The sequence below is a fragment of the Calonectris borealis genome, chromosome 3, assembly GCF_964195595.1.
Source record: "Calonectris borealis chromosome 3, bCalBor7.hap1.2, whole genome shotgun sequence".
In the NCBI taxonomy this organism is placed as follows: domain Eukaryota; kingdom Metazoa; phylum Chordata; class Aves; order Procellariiformes; family Procellariidae; genus Calonectris; species Calonectris borealis.
Window position 1 is genome coordinate 124,655,477 of NC_134314.1, and position 15,653 is coordinate 124,671,129.

The following is a 15,653-nucleotide window of genomic DNA, read 5'->3' on the forward strand; positions in this document are numbered from 1 at the left end:
GGAGTAATTTCCTATTTTTCCGCACAATTGGTAAACTACATATTTAATGCTAGCAGGGTAAATAAGGGTAACAGAGTAGCAGCCCACTGCCCTCTTGGAAACGTATTTGTTTTCCTCAACTCTATGGTCCTGCTGCCACCGAAGTTAGCAGCAAAACCTCCCTTGATTCCAGCACGCATGAGGTTAGAGGAGACTTATGTGGGTATATTACAACTACTTGTGCCCCCTTCACAGTTAAAATTTCTGCTATCCACATTGCTCTGGTTTTGAAAGTATTTGTTTCTGCTGTTGTTGTGTGACAAACGCAAGAGGAACCCACTTTCGGTTACGCATAGTGTGTCTAATATATCTACAGTACAACACCAGGCATTTTGATTTATAGCAAATCTTAGGCAATACTCCATGCAAATATCAGTAATTTATCAGATAAGTATTTTTCAAGTTGACATTTAAAGTAAACTTATTAGTTGTGAGTCTAAATTACATTGTTAAAGTGAAACTATTTGTACCTTTTCCTTTTCACAGTAAAAAATACGTATACCAGGAAGGCTATGAGGGTGCAGGCTAGCAGAACACTGAGCACGATCATTGCAATGAATTCAGGAGTTGCTGAGTCTGCAGGAGCCTCTTCTATGGCAGCAGTAACAGACGCTGAAAATATTTTCTCCAGTTCTACCTCAATGTTACTCTTCTGCTCCCTAAGTTTTCTGAAGACAGAATAGTAAAATGTTGATGATTTATCAGACCTTCATTTTGGCTTGAAAAGTAGTGAAGAAAATAACAGAATACCACTCCCTGATCCACCAAGACCTTTTCCGAAGATTCAGAATTGTCATGTCTTTCATTCGGGAAAAGTTCTGTTTTCTAGTAACCAGTCCTGGTGCTTATGAACTAAAATGCTGCAAAGCTTGGAAAATTAAACTTGAGGTCAGTATCCTCTAAATCCACATCCAGGCAGCCGCATATAGTCTTACAGATACCAGTAGCGCTTTCCTCGGAGAAAAAGGTTTATCCACAGAGACTGCTTCCTATGACCACAGACTCCATCAGTAATATCGGCCACAAACAATTACTAGTTTGAGAAAGGTGTTGAATCTAGAAATCATGTGTTTAAATAGCAGCTGCCCTTCATAGAATGTTTATAAGAATATGCATTCTGTCATGTTATGAAACAAATGTAAAGTACACCTAAAATGTAAGTTTTTAATCAACATTCTGCAATTCTGAAGTGAAGTCGATATCTATTACAATGATATTCCTTCTGCTTCAGTTTTCTTTAAAACTGACTTTTAAATATATTTTGCACAATTCAACAGCCTTATTCATGTTTTTGACAAACTATGAAAGTTACCTTTCAATAAATAATGAAAGCTTTCTGAATTCTAAAAATTCCATGTAAGCCTTGAGATAAGTCTCAGATAAACTGTTATTTGATCTAAACCTGTCCAGTCCAAGACGTTCATAATTTTAAGGGAAACAAAACCTAGCTGCATAGCTCTGACACCCAGAAGCCAGACTGTGCCGTACAGACCTTTTTACATCTTCTGCAGATACTTCCTGGTTTGCTGTATCAAAAGCAGTAATTTTTACATAGGTTACATCAGTGCTGCTTCTTGCTTTTCTTTCAAACTCATTGGAATAAACATCAACAATGTATACATCCCATGCAAGTTTATCTTCCAGGACCCTGCCATCAGATAAAGAAAACGTTTTAAATTAACCGGGCAATGACAAATTCTTTTACTCTGAAAATTAAATGATAGAAAACACTTTGCAGATATTTAGTATTTTAATTTAAGCACGTAAAAATGCAGGATTATCATCATCAAAGGAATTGAGCTATTTGCCCAATATCGTTGAGTGATTGAGTAGCAGAGGAAAAAAAAATCCAATCCTTGTCTCTGGTAAGCAAAGATACTTTTCATTAGTAGATGCTATGTAACTTCTGTACCTAGCCTGAAAATTCTTAGATAGGTGCCATTAGCATAACTGAACAATTAATTAGAGAAAGGAAGGGTTAACAAACCCTTATACCTAGATTTCATAACGAATATTGTATAGTATATCATATATTTAGTCATGCTTTTCAAAGCGACCTATGGCTCATTTCATGCTTGACATTATTTTTTATAAATATAGGCAGTAATACCTATAGAGCATTATAAATAGTAGAGGTGGGGAGGAGGGAAATTCAGTCTCGTAATCCTCATTGTTTTCTCCTCCTTTTTTACAGAGAGATTTTCACGCTGGATCAGACCTTTGGTCCAGTTAATCCATCATTCTGACAGCAGTCAGTACCAGCTGCTTCGAAGAAAGTGTTAGAGCAGCTCTAGGGTTTCCATTGAATTTTTACCATCAAGAAACTGGTGCCATAATAGCGTCAACATCACTATTTTTCCATCCTTCAAAGTGATTTCCCCTCAAAAGCACAGGACTCAATATTTCCAATGTAAATATATGTTTATGTATAATCAAACAGAAGATTGTGTGTCTTCATTAACATGCCAAAAAGGCCAAAATATGTGTTTAATTGTAGTGTGGCCATCCACACATCATAGCTAATCCCCTAGCACCGTAGGGATGAGACCTCCTTGAGAAGCTCTGCTGCTGTGCTACAAGGGGGATTTTTTGTTTGTAGCCAAGGTGGCTTTGGTTTGTGGCTTCTCTCCTGTCTGTCTCCACATTTGTACCCTGAGCTTACTATCCATGAAAAACTTTATCCTAGGCTGTTAAAAAATCACAGAAACATTGAGGTGGGAAGAGACCTCTTGAAATCGTCTATTCCAATGACCACTTTGACATTTGTCAGCTCAGGCCAAAGCCTTACCAGGTAAAAACTGGTGGATTCCTCTGAATTCCCTCAAATTATTCTGAACTACATCAAGCTGAAGGCCTAGCTTTTCATGGGCACCAGCTGTATCACCTCCCCTGCAGGCTGTCAGACCCCTATCTCAAAGGGACTCTAAATTTGTCGTTAGATAGTGTTTCAGAATAAGCCTCATAGTTTCAAAAATACCTTTTTACTTCAGCAACGTTTCTTTCAACAACATTGATCTTCTGATTAAGTACCACCACCACAATGTTGTTACTGGAACTGGAATCAACGGTTACCTAACAAATAAATAAATCACATGTCAGGTTTTCTAAAGCATCTGTACCTCTCGTAGATTGACTTTCCAAAAAAAAAAAAAAAAAACCACCAACCCCAAAACCTCTGATATAAAATAACTGTCCTCTAAAAGTCAGTCTTCATGCCAACATATTTGTATATGTCAACGGAAATGGCAGCCTTGTAATTCTGGCCTGAAAGCATGTAGTAAATACCGGTGTATCTGACAGGCTCACTGTATGGTTAAGTAATTTTTTTGCCATTACCAAACCTAGCCCTTCTTGTATACAGAGTTTTGACATGGAAGCAAATCAGGACTATAAATAGCAATCTTCCTTACATTGACTGTTGTCCGGGCTGTGAGTCTTCTTGTGCCTTGGTCTGCAGCTTGGACTTCCAGATAAAATGTTCCAGCCTTTCCTGCTACAGAAACTGTAAAAATCTGCCCTGTATTTTCATCGATGTCAAATTCGTTCATTTGATTATTCACTAAGCTGTACAGCAGACGTCCGTTGTCTCCTGAATCTGGATCTGTGGCCTGGGTTTAAAAAAGGTGATCTGTGAAACTCAGCTTGTGGCTGTTGGGCTGCACATTGCTCTGCAGTTTCTATTTGTAAGACCAGAGTATTCTAGGATAGTGCTGTCATATTTTTCTCTTTGCACTAAACAAAGTGCGGCACAAACTATCAGAATCAGACCAAGGGTATAAAAGGGGAAATACATTTACCATAAAGTCTGGAGGATTCTGCTGCTGCAAGCATAAGAGGAGCAGGCTAGAACTGAGGGATCATATCAGACTCAGAAAAAGATGAGAACTGCTCCATTTTGTAATTCATTTCCCTTTTGGGTCTGATAGATAGCAAAGCGGTTAACGGTGCCAAAGAGAGAACGGTAGTCTGTGCAGTATGTGATCCATAACAACAGCATGAGTCGGAACAGACAGTATAGCTCTTCTGACAGATCCACTGGTAGGACAGGTATGGACCAGCTCCCTAAACACCCCATCCCTAAACCTGGATGATGGGCAGAATCTGTCTCAAGCTTTCAAGAGCAGATTTAACATCTCCTTTAACCCAGTTGAACTGTGGAAGAAAACCAAATCTTTCAAAAGATTTCTGCCTCGTGAAGAGCACAGAAGGATACTCTACCTGAACTGTAAGAACCGGGTACTTGTACGGCACAGAGTTCGGTATCCGAGCAGAGTAGGCATTACGCAAAAATGCTGGCTCTTCATTTACATCCTGCACTGAGATCGTCAGCATTGCCACATTTTGAGCAAACAGACCTATTCAACAAACACGAGTTAACTGCAACAACAAACACCAGCAAAGCACAGCTTGCAAAGGCCGGGTCAGGCTGAGGCTTTGCAGCAGTATTTCTGCTGCATCTGAGGAAGAGGGAGAAGAAAGGAACGCAGCAGGGACGTGCCCAGAGGAGCGCTATCTCACTCCTCTGGAAGCTTCAGTGAGAGCAGGCAGTTCAAGGCAAAAGGTGACAGCGCTGCTCCTCTGTCAGCCCTCTCCAGCTGGCTGTGCTGTACCAGGCAAGGGACAGGCAGGTTCCTCCAGCTCCTGCTGAGGGGTCCAATGCCCAGCTATTCTATTCTTTTCTGAGACCACAGTAGGGCCCTGTGAGGGTTTGCAGCCTTGGAGGAAGGCTGCTGCTTTTCTCTGCACAACCTTGACCCTTAGCTTTTCATAGAATAGTTTAGGCTGGAAAAGACCTTTAAGATCATGAAGTCCAACCATTAGCCTAGCACTGCCAAGTATACCACTAAACCATGTTCCTGAGCACCACATCTACACGTCTTTTAAATACCTCCAGGGATGGTGACTCAACCACTTTGTCGGGCAGCCCATTCCAATGCTTGACAACCCTTTCAGTAAAGAAATTTTTCCTAATGTTCAACCTAAACCTCCCCTGGCGCAACTTGAGGCCGTTTCCTCTCATCCTATCGCTTGTTATTTGGGAGAAGAGACCAACACCCACCTCGCTACAACCTCCTTTCAGGTAGCTGTAGTGAGCGATAAGGTCTCCGCTGAGCCTCCTCTTCTCCAGGCTAAACACCCCCAGTTCCCTCAGCCGCTCCCCATCAGACTTGTGCTCCAGACCCTTCATCAGCTTCGTTGCCCTTCTCTGGACACGCTCCAGCACCTCCATGTCCTTCTTGTAGTGAGGAGCCCAAAACTGAACACAGGATTCGAGGTGCGGCCTCACCAGTGCCCAGTACAGGGGCACAATCCCTTCCCTACTCCTGCTAGCCACACTATTTCTGATACAAGCCAGGATGCCGTTGGCCTTCTTGGCCACCTGGGCACGCTGCCGGCTCATATTCAGCCGGCTGTCAACCAGCACCCCCAGGTCCTTTTCCTCTGGGCAGCTTTCCAGCCGCTCTTCCCCAAGCCTGTAGCGTTGCATGGGGTTGTTTTGACCCAAGCGCAGGACCGACGCTCAGCCTTGTTGAACCTCATACAATTGGCCTCGGCCCTTCGATCCAGCCTGTCCAGGTCCCTCTGTAGAGCCTTCCTACCCTCCAGCTTTCACATCAGACTTTTCAGTTAAAGAGAATCATGATTCCTATATTGGGTTGCAAATACAGAAGATGTGTTCATTGCCCCTGATTTTAACTTGGAATGTCCTTGAAATCAAAAAGTTACCTGAACGCTGGACTTCTGCGACAGATGAGAGATTTTCATTTGCTTCAATTAAAATCACATATTGAGAAACTTCCTCATAGTTCAAATTAATTGCTGTTCTCAGTTGACCACTTTTTGGATCCAATCTAAAATGACCTGAAAGGAAAAACATGCACCTTCATTGTTATAGCTACCATTTCACTTGTATCCCTCCTACCTCTCGTATCTTAGTTGCTCTTAGGATGTTTCCATGGGCCTTCTGCTCTTAAGGATGTGAAATGCAACACTTCCACTGGCTGAACAGCAAAGGCATCACAGCTAGGGTCCTATTCCAGACCAAACAGTCCTTAAACATGTAAAGGAGCAACATTCTTGGAAAACAGAATTGCAGCCTCTTATTGTACAACTGCTTTTTCACCGATTTCCAAGTTTTCTATCAGCTTCTAATTAATTCCTTTCTTTGTGCACAAACGGAGTTGCATCACAGCTGCAAAAGCTGAAGGAGGCCAGATGCCCTAACGTAGGTGCAAGTGCAAGGAAATGACAGACTAAAAGTGACTGGCAGGGAGGAAGCTGCTTGCTAACAACTTCTATCTTGGCTGCCCCAGCCTGCAAATTATCCTAACTTAAGACTACAGGAACCCATTTTCTGGCAAGTTACCACAACCTCTTTAACCAAAGAAGATTAACAAAGTCCATGCTGAAGAGCTCCGAAAGAAATTCTTTGTGTACTTTCGTTTTTTAAAAATTGACACAAGTTTTAATTCTTGCTCTCCATCTCCTCATTTACATATAGCAATATCTGCCACACAAAAGACAGGTTATTCTGTTATCTTAGCTATTTTAACTCATAAGGGAAATAGTACTCACCTTTTTCATTGCCAGATACAACTGTATAATCAATCGGTTTTCCTAAAGTTTCAACCACAGTAAAAGCGTAAATGAAAGAATCCACTCCTGTGTTTTCCAAAACGGAAATGCTAATATAGAAAATAAATGATAAATCATAACGTTAAATTTCCAGCAGTTGTTGCACTTGCAGGCTTTGAAATTTAACTCTTTAAGAGTGAGTTCTCTGTGGAAAATCCTCCCCCCTCTCCTCTAGTTGTTTGCTAGAGCTCACTGACAATCAGAGTGCAGTGTAAGCCCTACTTTTCTAGCCAGACATTTGTTTATCCTTGGGTAAAGGCTAACGAAGAATGTTTTATTAGTGTGTAAGAGGAAAGGGACAAAAAGTCTGGCTTATACAAGCTGGACGATAAAGAAATAAAAGGCGATGCCTCGCATCACGTTCACAGAACCACCGGCATAGCAGAATGTTCTGGACATTTTGTTTAAAAAAAACCTTATGTCCTTTCTTCTGCATGGAAGAATATGGAAATTAGCTTCATTTCAACTTTACTATGTTTTCCACTACCTAGAGAATATGTACCAGTTATATAACTTAATACAAAAGCCTCACCTGATTTTGCTCTCGTTAAACCGTGGAACAAATGGACGGTTGTCAAACACATTAAGAGTAATCATAGCAGTGTCATTTAAAGATGGAGAGCCTTTGTCCTTAGCCATCACTGTTAAATGGATCTCTCCAGATCTAGACAGGTTTCCAGTGGTAATTATTTTCCCCTCACTCATATCTTCTATCAGGAAGAACGGGCTGAAGTTTTGATCAGGGAGGATGTAGTACTCAATAAGGCCATTTTGCCCCTGCCATGAAAGGAACACAACTTCATGTAACTGTTGCTTGCAGGACCCCATTATTTCAGTGCCCCAAAGTCCCATAGCACAGACTCACTGGAATCTCAACATTTCCATGCTTAAATGGACAGAATGTCAGAGGCATTTTAAATAACTAGAGAGAACCAGGCTCAGAGCTACTTTGTGCTTAAGCTGTAACACAACAGCAGCAGCAGGGGAAAGGGCCAATGGGCAGAGCCCCCCACCCCCCCAAATTAACTTTGATGTTCCAAGACCCAAAAAAATTCCCATAGCAATACTAAAGAAAACTACATGCACTGGGAGTACATTTTGAAGGGTAGGATAAAACTGAAACGAGATTTGACAATGTCTGAATGTCTCTGGTGAATTTATTTAGAGAATGAAAACTTGGGGCTAGCTGTGGTAGGATGGGTGCCGATAAAAACACAAAGCAGAAGAAACTTCACAAGCAGTTGGCCAGTTACACAGCAAAAACGTGAAAAAGGGTCTCTACAGAAAATAAGTTAAGGACATGTGTAGAGGGGGATAGTCAGACTAGTGAAAGAGGGTCATCTAAAGGCGTGATGTCAACGAGAATAAGCCCAAGTCCCTTGGATCCTTTTCACACCCTGAGGAGAAGCACAGCTTCCCCGCTGCTATGAGGGTAAACCCTATTCCTGCCTGCTACAGGAGAGTTGGACGCATTTTACTCTATGCACATCACTTCGCTTTCCTGAGACAAGCCATTTTGACAAACCCTTAGGGTTGGCTCTATTGCACTTTGCTCTGTATTTCCGAAAAGCATTGTATGCTGTTCTTCCATGGCTCTGCAGCAGCAGGATCAAATCCTGCTGTGAACATCTGTTGTCACTAAGTAATCTGTGGATTTATAATTATTTCAGGAACAGGGAGAAATAGAGACAAAGTCTAATAATTTCAGTGCTGGTCTCTACCCCAGAATCCAGAAAAGGTGGCACAGGGAGGATGAGTGCCACTCTGCATGGCACAGGACCAGACATATTATCTGAAGGATAAGTTTCATTAGGGTCTCAATGCAGATCTCACAGAGCCCAGCAACTTTCATAAGCTATTTCACTTTTTACATAAAATCGTTGAGAAGGATGATAAAAAAAGGGGCCGTTAGATTATTTGCAGCAATACACCACAGCTGCAGCTATTTTAACCAAAATTATGCGTGAAGAAATAGCAAGGCAGCTGCTACACCTATTTTGTTGTCACTTCTAGATGTTTCATCTTTTAAATTATATAATTAGTAGTGATGTTGTCATGGTGATCTGGTTGACTACTGGATATCTCTGCCAGTGCCTGGATACTACTTGATGGGTACACTACAAAATTACTTTAAAAAATGGGGACAGAGAGAATTAGCTGGGGTACCACACTTCAGAGGCGTTTGGTAAGCAGACATTTCCATGTTCAAGCCAGCTATATGATGTTTAGCTTTTACAGATTCTTCTACTTTAGAAGTTCAAGTAACTTCACAGACACTAAATTGCTTCAGTCCTTGTATACTTCTGAAAGACCAGTACAACTTCGTATAAAAAGGGAAAAAATTAAGGCAAATATAGCTGAAGAAACATGCCCAAAGACAGGGAGTACATCAGTGTCAAGGCAACAACAAAAGCCCTAATTTCCAATTCCCCGTGCTGTTAGTCAATCAGAATTCACTTTCTGCTACATTTGGTATTTCATGCCTCGAGAACGGAGAAAAATATATTTGGGCTGCAGCTTAAAGCAGTGTCAAAATCAAACAGGAGTAGTTACCTGATCTTTGTCGGTAGCACTCACAGTTATGACATGAGCACCTACAGGATTAATCATGTTTATAGAAGCGGAATAGGAATTCTGAGAAAATACTGGAGCATTATCATTCACATCAATCACTAGAACAGTGACATGAGTAGTTGCCTAGAAAACAAAATGGTTCCATGCATTTTAGCATATTTAGAATGTCTTATTTAGCAATATTTTTGTTATTTGCATATGCAACAAAAAGTATAAATTAGACTTTGAAAATGCTGTAGTAAAATATTGTGTTAAGTTTAATTTTGTGAACTCAACATTGGAGATCACTACAGGATTTTAATACAAGAGAGGCAGGAATTCAATGTTGCAGTAGGATTCTACTTCTTGAAAGGTGTCTGAATGAGTAAGAAGAGGATGTGTTTAGGAGGCCAACATGTACTACTACTGCTGCTAGATGCACTTAAGGGAACCACACATGTTCTAGTTCTGTTAAATAAGTGTGTAATATCTTTTCAGATAAAAGAAATACAGCAGAACTAGAACAATTTGCTGAGAATTACTTTTTCTCCCATGAAAAATTATCACGGCACTTACAGTACTAACAGCAGCAGGCAAGAATTCCAGTTCCCCAGCAGGGGTTAGTCTACAAATAAGCCAGGGTCATATTCTACCATGCATGATTACGAAGTATTTCAACTAATTATGGGGTATAATACTACTCAGCATGGACAAAGGTTGCAAAAGTCTGACCCTAAACATGATTACGTGACTAATTTATTCCGCACAATAAACGTCTTTGGTAGATCTCCCTCCCACTAGTTCAAAATCCACTCTGAATAGCAGAGTCACTGTTCATTACAATAATGGTCTTTTACCTGATGGAAAGGGGCAGATTTATTGTTGACTGCATTCACTGTAAGGCTGTATTTATTCACAGTTTCATAGTCTGGAGAGTTCTTTATCTTAATGTTGCCATGGATTTCATCTATTTCAAATATATTTCCTCCACCACCTGAGATACGTTTAAAGAAGCATCATCAATGAATACATCTTAGAAGCAGGTAATTAACTACACGCTTAAATTACATGTTTACTTGCATCTTCAGCTCATTAAAACAATTTTTTAAACATCATATAGATAATGTAGAAGAGAAACAGAAAATACTTTGAGCGGAAGAGCGTTTGAAATGTGAGCCAACAGAACGGGTTAACAAGTTTTGCAGATACATGTGTCACACAAAAAGTAACGGTGCCTGAGGCACGCAAATGATGATGGACAGCACATTGGAGTTCTGGGGTGAATCTCTGGAAGCAACTTCCTCCAAGCCTGTGCAACTCTTAGAGGAAATCAGAGGTGTTCCCAGGCACTTTTACAGTCCTCTGACCTTCTGTATGTTCAGTCTCATGTTTGCTGGTTGCAACAATCATGAAGCACCGTAAACAAGACAGTGCTCCTGCCAAGATCTCTTAAGAGCAGATGTCACTGAATTTATTCTGTCTCTAATGAAGGTGGGCTGAGTGGCACACAGATCTAAAGAGAAACCAGTTTGACTGCCAAAAGACCTGGCAGTGACTTTTACTGGTTTTTGCTACCCTTGTCCAAAGCCACCTCAAAGCCTGTATGCCTATCGGAAATAAAAGACTCTAGAAACATATAAACTATATACACATGGCTCTTGATGTTCCACACAACAAAAACAACTATTTCAACTCCTACAGGCTTTGGTCCAGAGCGGTCTAAATCTCCACCTCAATCAGATTTAGGGGCAGTGGCAAAAGGGGCCCTCTTCTCAACTGTAATGCCACCAGCTACCACAGTTTAATGTGACAGGAAGCACGAATCAGAGCTCCCAGTCACGGCAGTTCACAAGCTGGCACATCAATGTAAAATGAAATTGAAGGCACTTTATATAAATAGCCTGGGCAGAGGTCTGAGGTAGCAGAGTAGGTGACCTGCTGTCTGTTGTGGCACTTCTGCTGCGGAGGTGAAGGTGTCCAGCACGAGGGTAAAAACGACAGCTCTCCAGCAGCCCTCGATAGTGAATCAGGTCCCTTGTGATACCATTTCCATCTGCTCCTCGTAGCTGTGAAATGCTCACAGTCCACAGGCTGAGGAGAGGCTTAATTTAGCAGCATTTAATAGCTGGCACAGGCACAACGGGTTCTACAAGGCAGGGATGAATTAGACCCTAGACCCTTATTCCTCATTGAAGAAAGCTATGGGCATTTTTTTCATCAAAATTACTCCTGCTGATTGCAGCTACAGCAGTCGAGTAGCTAAAGATTTTTTAAAAAGCTGATTTTTAACAGAATTAGGAGTATGATTAAAAGCACAACAATTTGTAATTTCTGCAAAAGAAGTTCCTACTCAATCAGTTTGAAAGCTGTATGAGGATAAATTAGTAAAATACCAAACCAGGTGAAAGTGAACCTTCTTGGCTTACGTGGAAAGGGGTTAGGAGATAACACACACAACGCTATTTATGCTCGTAACACGGAGAAAATTCCTTGTTACCTGTAAGGCTATATAGAACAAAGGCATTGTCTCCTGTGTCTCTGTCTGTTGCTGTGATTTTTCCAACTATTAATCCCACAGGCGCATTTTCATTTACACTGAATTCAGTCACTGGATCAAAGACAGGTGGCCAGTCGTTAACATCAATGATCTTTATAACAACTGTGCAAAAACCTCTTTTCTTCTCAGGGATTCCATCATCTTCAGCATATATCACAACCTGCAAGTTGCACAATTATTGGTAAGGAGAAATCATACAAATAGGTACTTGCATAAGGATTAAAAAATCTAGGTGAACGTTAAATTTTGGAGTACTCTTAGTATTTGGTCAATAAAAACGTCTTTCTATATAGAACCGACAAATTCACCAATATTTTTGCTTGAAGCAAAGTAAAATCATAAAAAATATCCAGCAGTGGCAGCAACAATAAAGAAGATTAACTGAGAATCGTATCTGCAAGATTTTAGTCCAATACAGATTCAAGCAGACAAACCTGAATACATGAGCTGTCGTTTTGAAGTTAGTTATTCATGTGCTGATGTGTTTGAGAGTTTGTAGGACAGGTGAACAATGAGCCTTGCTTGAATTTCATTATAGTCTAAAGGCAGTGTCTTGCTTTAATAATGCATCACATCTTGAGATGCTCATATTCTAAAACAATGCATAAAATGTTCAAGCAATATCAAGCTGAACAAAAACAGAAGTGTCACCTGTTATCCAAGGGAAAGATAAAGGGTTCTGAATAATGAAAAGACTTAAGAAATCTAAAGCAAACCTGATACTCTGTAGGTTCCTCTTCATAATCAAAGGAGACAGTGGAATAAAGAATTCCAGTTGCTTCATCTATCCTGAATTTCAGTCCATCTCCACTGAGAATGCCATACGTTAGGAAACCATTTCTACCTGTATCATTATCCTGAGCTTTCAGCTGGACGATCTGAGTAGCGGGTAAATTCTGTGGATGAAGAACAGATTGAGGCTGTCAGAGACTTTGGTTAGCTGCAATTTCTTGAATTATGTGAAAGGGGGAAAGTAACAGATACTGCATACATTTACAATAGTATAGACATTTTAAAATCAAAATTATACAACTCATTCAGAACAGTAAGAGAATCTCTTGTTTTCTCTAATTTGCAGAAAAGAACTATTTCCCCCCCATGTCTCTACCTACAGCAGCAATCTTCAGGAAGAAAAATCACCATGATTTCAAGCAGGCCGAATGTTAACCTCAAGCATCTGACCTGCTGTTGAGGAATTATTCATGTTTAATAGCCTCTACTCCTATGAAACCCAATGGATGTTCTTACCTTCAAAATCATGTTTCTTTCTGAACACTATTTGGCTAATAATTACTCTTTTCAAAATAAATAATCTATTTCTTCCTTCATAAAATGTTATTTGCATTAAGATTGACAGTAAATATCAGTGTTTCACTTGCACAGCCATTTGAGACCTAATCCAAAGTTATTTCATCCAACAGGGCATCCAGCAACTCCTACTGTTTAAATTTTTCACATAAAAATCAATTTTTAAGGTTGGGAAATGTGATTCTAAGTCTTCTCCATTAAACTAACTGGGAACATTAAAAATAAGTATGATAATTAAACCTATATTTAGCTAGAAATGGACTAAATTTGAAATCAGTTGTGGCTGTTAAAAAGAATGTGTATGAATCAGCTGGTAATCTCAAAGGTACACGCTATATAAAATACAAACACGATCAATGTGCTTCTTTTTAAAAACATAGCTAGCAGATTGAAGTGTGAAAAGTGTGGTTCCAAAATTGAAAAGTGAAATGTCGAGCTAGATGCCTTTGCATAATTAAATGCTGTGGCTTCCTTTGCAGGCTATCATAACATAACAGCCACAGACTGAAATTTGGCTTGATTTCTGCCACCGATTACTTAGTGTCGGGGAGAATCACAACAGATCGCACACGTACGAGAGGAGAAATGTTGCTAAATTAGAGACTTTTGCCTGCTATGTCTCTGTATGAAGTTCCATTACAAAAGGCTAAGAGAATCTATAAGGTGCCCAGCACATCCACTAGATTGTGAATGCACGTGAATATTCTCTGTGTACAAATATGCAAGATGGAGTGGCTGTTTTTTCTTTGTGGAGCCCCTTATTAGTAAAAGATTCACTTGTCCCTCAATATGTCCATACTTCTAGACCATTCTCTATATGTATTGGGATTTTCAGCTTGAAATAAACCTTTAAAACATCATAGGGCAGAACAGAATGATAAGCCTGTCCAGTTCCAGGATGTTTACTTGTATACCCACCAAAAGATTTTTTTATTATTATTTTGAGGGCTTATTTTTGTGATTCAAGTTTGGATGACATTTTCTTACCTCTTCCAATCTTTCTTCTAGTAGAGAAGATGGGAAAACCGGAGGGAAGTCATTTTCATCAATAACGTCCACATTCACAGAAACGTCATTAAATATGCTAGGATTAGATGAATCTGTTGCTCGCACGTTGAAAATGACTGGAAAATCTTCCAGTTTCAAATTCTTTCTTGTTCTTACAATACCAGTGGATGAATCGATAATGAAATACCCTGTTTTAAAAAAGAAGAACAGAAATTATTCTGTTTATGATTTTATTAGTTAAAACTGAAGATACGAACCCTTCAATGCAAACTATACATTATGTATATGAATATACTGTATGTTACAGTATTCTTCAAAGAATAAAATAAAATTCAACATGGATTTACAAGACTGTCAGATGCATCCAGGGCTGTGATTAACAAAAACAAGTAACTCAGAAGGTCAGATGGGAACCAAAGGGGAGAAGTTCACCCCACCAGAGATTATTTGTCCCTGTTTCAGTCAGAAATTATTTTATTTCCTGTGAAGTCCTGTTCTTACCGAAGATGAGGAATTCTGCAAATAACTTCAAGGAGACCACATCTTCATACAAAACATTTTACAAAAAAGAAATATATGTTCGATGATACAATAAAGTCAGCTGTATGTTTAATAAAAAAAGACACATGACAAAGCACTGATCCAGTTGATCCCATGTAAACTTACTCTACGCATTCACATTTGTTAAGAAAATGTTGCTGAGTTAGTTTTTCTACCAGCAGTCTTTATGCTGAATTAGGTATTCTCTCCCCAGTCACTGTAACTTTATGCCTGATCAGGGACCACCTGATCTTCCTGTAGCAGACAAAAAAGCATACAGCTGGTGCAGTCAGCTCTGTATCATGTGCCTCTCGCTAATCTGACAGAAATTCAATCATGTGCCCCCACCTGATCCATATCAAATTTGTACATCTGGTTGACAGACATCCAGTATTAATGGCTGTAGAACTGAGATAAAAGCAAAAGGAGAGAGAGAAGAAACAATCCAAAAGCTAAGTGCTCTGCAGAGCTAGCTGTTTAACACACCCTCTTCCTCATTATTTCACATAAAGAGCTTACCTTTTCCATCGCCAGATACAATACTGTATATCACAGGGACCTTATACAACACACTGATCTGTACAACAAATGTATCAGGCAGTGTCTTCTCACTCAGAGAGGCAGGCTGATAGACTGCTTCAGAGAACACTGGGAACGAAATGTTCATGGGAGCTATCGTTATTGACACCTGCAGAGAAAAGGAGATGAGTACAGGGGTTATGTTTTCAGGTTTAGCACACTTTTCTATTCAGGTATGCAACAGTGGAAGTCCAGAACTTCGTCAATAAGAAACAGCCTATGATTGCTGCACGCTAAGTTTGATACATCAGTGCCCTGAAGGCAGCGAAGGCTAGTGAAAAATGCCAGCAACCTCATCAATTTAGGTTCACCTGTATGCTTTCCTAAATACAGAGAGGGATTCCAGTTCATTGCATACAGCACATTTCAAATGACTTGTCTAGCTAAACCGTTCTCAGAGAGGGGTACGGATACCTCCGTATTATTTGCAACA

The 15,653-nt window shown here is 40.0% G+C and overlaps 1 protein-coding gene across 1 annotated transcript in view; it reads right to left on the minus strand.

The window, feature by feature from the left end:
* LOC142081264 (protocadherin Fat 4-like) overlaps nucleotides 1–15,653 on the minus strand; it is a 34,087-nt gene that overhangs the window by 1,752 nt on the left and 16,682 nt on the right. The window contains exons 21-34 of the mRNA XM_075147951.1: nucleotides 15,161–15,329; nucleotides 14,081–14,289; nucleotides 12,502–12,681; nucleotides 11,726–11,945; nucleotides 10,086–10,222; nucleotides 9,229–9,372; nucleotides 7,208–7,452; nucleotides 6,616–6,725; nucleotides 5,767–5,901; nucleotides 4,258–4,394; nucleotides 3,450–3,647; nucleotides 3,017–3,111; nucleotides 1,532–1,687; nucleotides 510–707 (exon numbers count right to left, since the gene is read on the minus strand). Coding sequence (XP_075004052.1) covers nucleotides 510–707; nucleotides 1,532–1,687; nucleotides 3,017–3,111; nucleotides 3,450–3,647; nucleotides 4,258–4,394; nucleotides 5,767–5,901; nucleotides 6,616–6,725; nucleotides 7,208–7,452; nucleotides 9,229–9,372; nucleotides 10,086–10,222; nucleotides 11,726–11,945; nucleotides 12,502–12,681; nucleotides 14,081–14,289; nucleotides 15,161–15,329 — 2,333 coding nt within the window. The remainder of the gene's footprint in view (nucleotides 1–509; nucleotides 708–1,531; nucleotides 1,688–3,016; nucleotides 3,112–3,449; nucleotides 3,648–4,257; nucleotides 4,395–5,766; nucleotides 5,902–6,615; nucleotides 6,726–7,207; nucleotides 7,453–9,228; nucleotides 9,373–10,085; nucleotides 10,223–11,725; nucleotides 11,946–12,501; nucleotides 12,682–14,080; nucleotides 14,290–15,160; nucleotides 15,330–15,653) is intronic.